This window comes from Rhagoletis pomonella, unplaced genomic scaffold (assembly GCF_013731165.1).
Source record: "Rhagoletis pomonella isolate Grant_MI unplaced genomic scaffold, Rhpom_1.0 Rhpom_scaffold_00004, whole genome shotgun sequence".
NCBI classification, from domain to species: domain Eukaryota; kingdom Metazoa; phylum Arthropoda; class Insecta; order Diptera; family Tephritidae; genus Rhagoletis; species Rhagoletis pomonella.
This window is the reverse complement of record NW_023458558.1, coordinates 27885630-27890599: the sequence shown is the minus strand read 5'-3', so window position 1 is coordinate 27890599 and position 4970 is coordinate 27885630. Positions and strand designations below refer to the sequence as shown.

At 36.7% G+C, this 4970-nt stretch overlaps 1 protein-coding gene across 1 annotated transcript in view; it reads right to left on the bottom strand.

Annotated features, from left to right (window-relative positions):
* Positions 1-4970, bottom strand: part of LOC118738182 — an 8749-nt gene that overhangs the window by 1960 nt on the left and 1819 nt on the right. The window contains exons 4-8 of the mRNA XM_036469106.1: positions 1951-2017; positions 1261-1505; positions 974-1158; positions 667-894; positions 9-376 (exon numbers count right to left, since the gene is read on the bottom strand). Coding sequence (XP_036324999.1) covers positions 9-376; positions 667-894; positions 974-1158; positions 1261-1505; positions 1951-2017 — 1093 coding nt within the window. The remainder of the gene's footprint in view (positions 1-8; positions 377-666; positions 895-973; positions 1159-1260; positions 1506-1950; positions 2018-4970) is intronic.

Here is a 4970-nt window from a genome sequence, read left to right as displayed (position 1 = left end):
TAATCAACTTGATCGGATTGAATGTGACACAATATAAATTCCGCTGACTGTCCATCGCTTCGGCAGCACATTCACTACTACGTTTGCCCACCATACGGAATTCATTTTGCATTGCCTCCATGTTGCCATCCCAATTTGTACGATTGTTTAAGACGCTCAAAGGCACCGCATATTCGCTGTTGCTGGCCAACGGATGGAAGTAGAGTTGGCGGTGATCCGTGGCCAAAGCAAACATGCCATCCATCAGAATGAAGCTTTCGCGTGCAATCGTGTGCGTGCCATAATCGGGATCTGGGTACATGAATTTATTCTCGGCACGCCAGGCGCTATTCGACTCCGAGTCATAGATAACCAGGCCGTGATGTGTGACATCAGCCTTGAATGAAATATTAATGTAAACAAGAAAAACATGAGCGTGTGAAGGCATGATTCAGTTATGCATACTTAGCATTGCATGACAGTGCGTGAAATTTGTCACTTAAGGAATCTACTCAAGAAAGCGACTATATTTCAAAGTCGAACTTTATGTATGCCTGACAATGCCAAGATACATATAGTATACATAACACAGCCTCTAGCAAAAAAAGAAAAACTGGTCTCACTGTAAGAGTGCGTGAGCGGAAATTTTGGCTTGCAGTTTGTAATACATAGCATTTACATACTTACAATGTAAACATGCAGGCGTTGGCAGCGGCCTTTCGGTGGAGGATCGTGCACGACAACAAGTGGAGTGATGAGTAGTGAAGCCACCGGCACGTACATGTTGCCTTCAAAGCGATAGCGATGCGCTAAAGTATCTGTATTTAGATCGAATATCAGTAGCTGTGGCGGACAGTTTTGAGTAGTTCCGATTACGCCTGAATCAATAACAAACATCTGATTGCACTCTGTGATCTAAGCGAAGCAGAAGACATACATTAAAATTATTTAGGCATCTGGGCACTCTACATATGTGCTCAATGCTTTAACTTACCGCCACACGAAATGCGGAAGTGATTTTATTACAATCTTCGCCATTGGCATTATGCCAAGTATAGTTAGGATATGGTATCAGAACCGGACCATTAGCTTCATTACTATCACTCACTGTGGCCAGCGTGTACGGGATGCCGGTTTGAAATCGGGGAATTGTGATGAAGACACGCGAACCCTTTTGAGCTGTTAAAGTTGAGAAAAGCAATATATGTATATTTTTTAAATTTTGCACTAAAGAGCATAATATATTTTTTCAATAATTGCTTTGTAAATAAATATACATACATTGTTGGTGTGGCGCCACATCGATTGGTATTCCATTTGCTGGTACTAAATTACCATTGGCTAGTGCTTCTTGTCGATCTTGCTCGGTAGGGAAACCATAGACGAGCTGTTTCCACTGATATACTGTTTCTGAATTGCGCTGCTTTACACAGACTATGACCTGGAGTGTTAAGGCCAGTAGTAATAGAATGAAGCCTCCCGTCCACATGACGTAATTGGTTGGAAATGAACGCGTAATAAATATTCTGTAAGAGCAAAATTAAATATGCTTTTATTTGTTGATGTTATTTACTTTTATTTTTTTTCTATGTGTCTAAGATACATATAAAAGATGACAAACATAATTAGGTCTTAAAATTTGGGGTAAGTAATAAAAAAAGTAGTCAAAACTTGATAATATGTGGGTGTCGTATACTAATGATAAGCACTAGAATAATAATAGATTGGCGCTTACACATATGTTAGGGTTTGGCCGAGCTTCTCTTCCGATTTGTGGCGTGTGCTTTTTTGTAGTCACACAAAGGGAAGGGACCTACAGTTTTACGCCGACTCCGAACGGCGATTGTATTTTTTATGAGAAGCTGTTGTTCATGGCAAAATACACTCGGAGGTTTGCCATTGCCTGCCGAGGGGCGACCGCTATTAGAATACAACTTTTTTGTTTTTTTATTTTTTGATGTTGGATTGAACCCAGGCCCTGCGGAATGGTAGCGTGCACTGCTAACCGATACACCGCAGCGGCCGCCGAGCATTAAAGCTGAAGTAAAAAAATACAGCAACTAAACTGTTTAATCAAGTCGCGTGAAATTAAATTTTTTTTGAATAGCTTAAGAAGACATGCAGAAATCTGCCTTTCTCGCCCAGAAATAAGGATGCAAAATATTATTTGCCTCATCGTCTATTTAGAGGTGCCCCGACAGCATCAAATTTTGAAAAAACGGACATAATTCTACTTCACAGATTTTTAATTAACGAAGCAGACTTTTTTAATCTGTATTTTTTCAGACTAATTTGGGTCGCTGAATCTGAATTTGATGCTCATTTGTTTTTCCAAAGAGCGGAATGAACAGTGCATTGATGGAGAGTTGGCGCAAGGGAATGAAACCTAGTCGTAGATTCTAAAACATTTTCATGAACAGCACTAATGTTGTAACGGGAGTGGGCGCCGAAATATACTGCCGGTAACTGAACGTCAGGTGGGCAGTGAGGTTATCTGACCAGTACAGCATATTTCAAGCAGAGATTATCGCAACGAGGATAGCAGCAGAGCTAGCCTCCACCGAAATGGCAATCAACTAAAAAGTAAACTTATACGTAGACAGTCGGGTGGCAATTAAGGTAGTTACCTCTAATCGTATTTCATCTTCATCTAAAATATCCGTCACAACCGTGAAGCCAGTAATCGCTATAGCGTCCCACATCCGCTGCGGCCATCGAGCGCCCGCACATGTTAACATTGCCCTGCTTTTATATGTATGTATGTATTTACATATCGACACTTGAGTGGAAGATCGACCTATCTCAGCAGCCAGTTCGAAAACGCCCTATCTCACAGAACTTTTCAAGAATGCCCTACTTCAGAATTTGATTGAAAAACACCCAATCTTCAAATTTGGTTGGGGAACGCCCTATTCCGGAATTCGGTTCAAAAACCTACTACCTCACCTGAAAATACATTGAAAATATGCTGAAAGAGGGCGTTTTTTACTCGGCAGCTGAGGGCATTCTTCAACCAAATTATGAGATAGAGTGTTTTCAATAAAATTCTGAAGTAGGGAGTTCTTGAAAAGTTTTTTTTGTGATAGGGCGTTTACGAACTGGCTGCCGAGATAGGTTGATATTTTACTCAGGCATCGATATAATAAATTTGCAGCTGTAAACATTGAATTTTTTTTAATCATTTCTATTAAAACCTAACTCAAACATCAGTATTTGTAAGTTAAAGATATGTCTCCCATGCCAAAGAAAGCCACTGCATGTTTAAGTTACATTGAATAAATTAGATAAAAGTATTTAAAAATTCTACTTGATAGAAGTTTGCTTAGATAAGAGCGTCATAAACTTCTAAACCGGTAGAATAGCTAAATATGTATTAGAAAACTTACCCAAATATTGCTTACCAAAAGATGTTAATTAATGAATATAATTTAATTTTTGTTTTGTGTGGTGTGTTGACGTAAACACTTTCACCGATTTTGAATTTTTGGGCGCGTGTTTATGAATTAATTATTATAAAAAACGTACATCTGTTAACTGAAATATACTAGCACTGCACTACAGCATAATAACAATAGCGATTTATGATTTTGGAAATATTAAAAGTGTTGCTTTCGTTTGTTTAGTTTGTCACGCAGCTTAAATTTCGTGTGGAAGCGAAGACGAGTCCCTCCCCTTGATTAATAATAGCAAACCCGTACTTCTCACATTTATTCAAAAGATTAACACTATTTTAAACGGTTTTGTGATAGAGTAATCACTATCTTTCATTTATTATTTAAATAAACAAAATTATCACTTTTCCACTTAAACTAAAAAAAAATCAGACGCTTGGAAAATCACTTCTTATTAAATGCTGCTGAATTTGACAAAGCGCAAGATTAAAGTTCGGCAAAAAACTTGTTCAATTGGAAATTACTAGTGTGCATATGTATACTAACATGTATTTATGTATACATATGTATTTATGTATCAAAATTTTGTAGAAATTTAATTGTAAATAATATCGATAAGTATTTACATAAGTATACATATGTTAAATATGTATGCAGGTTTGTATGTATATCTGTACATGTGTAATGATCTGTGAATATTTATTAGTATATTTAATAACACTGCGAAATAATTAGGCTTTGTCTTAGGGCTTCAACAAAATTATATACGAATGTTAAGTAGCATCTACGCGCCAAGTCGTCACAACTTTTTTTTTGCAGTGGGTTAAAGTTTACACTTATTTGTCACACTTATGTATTTTAATTCTACGAGTATATCATGTGGTTTTTTGTAAAAAGTAACATCAAAGATAATTCTTATCAACAGGGATCTACTACACATAGTAAAACTGAGACAGCAATTTTTTTCGTAGAACATTTTAAACTCTCAACTTTAACCGTAATGGGTTTCTATGCCGCTTGTTGTAAAGAAGTAACATTTGAGCTACAAAGATGTAATGTAGAAATATTATAGGCCTTCATATAAATTTGGTGTAGGAGGATCTTTTTAAATATATACTTGAATTAAAAGATAAAATGTACATGTGTCGAAGTATTGTCTTCAAAAACCTATAGTAAAATTTAGCGAGCAATTCTTTCGTGCATTTTTTTAACCCTTTAACACCGCTGTTTATGGGTCGCTTTGACTCCTTTCTGTAAAAGTTTATTAAGGAGAGGTTAAAATATCCTATTAAATATTAAGTGCAGAATTTTACTGAGAGTTGTTAAAGTACCAAAAATGCGATCACTAAAGATGAGAGTGTTACGCGGCGAATTCGAAAATTTAAGATATTTTTGTCGCTATGCTATTTGCCGCTTTCTTTGCGTTTCTGAAAAATAAAGGTTTGTTTTTGCCTATTTTATCCGATAATGTCTTGTCGCTCTCTTTATCGCGTCACTATGTTCTTTGCCTAATAACCAAGGCTGGCAAATCTAGGCAATTGCTTGAAAAAGCTTATTTTGCATATGTCTGGAAATTTTTTGATTTTTGCATATATTCGA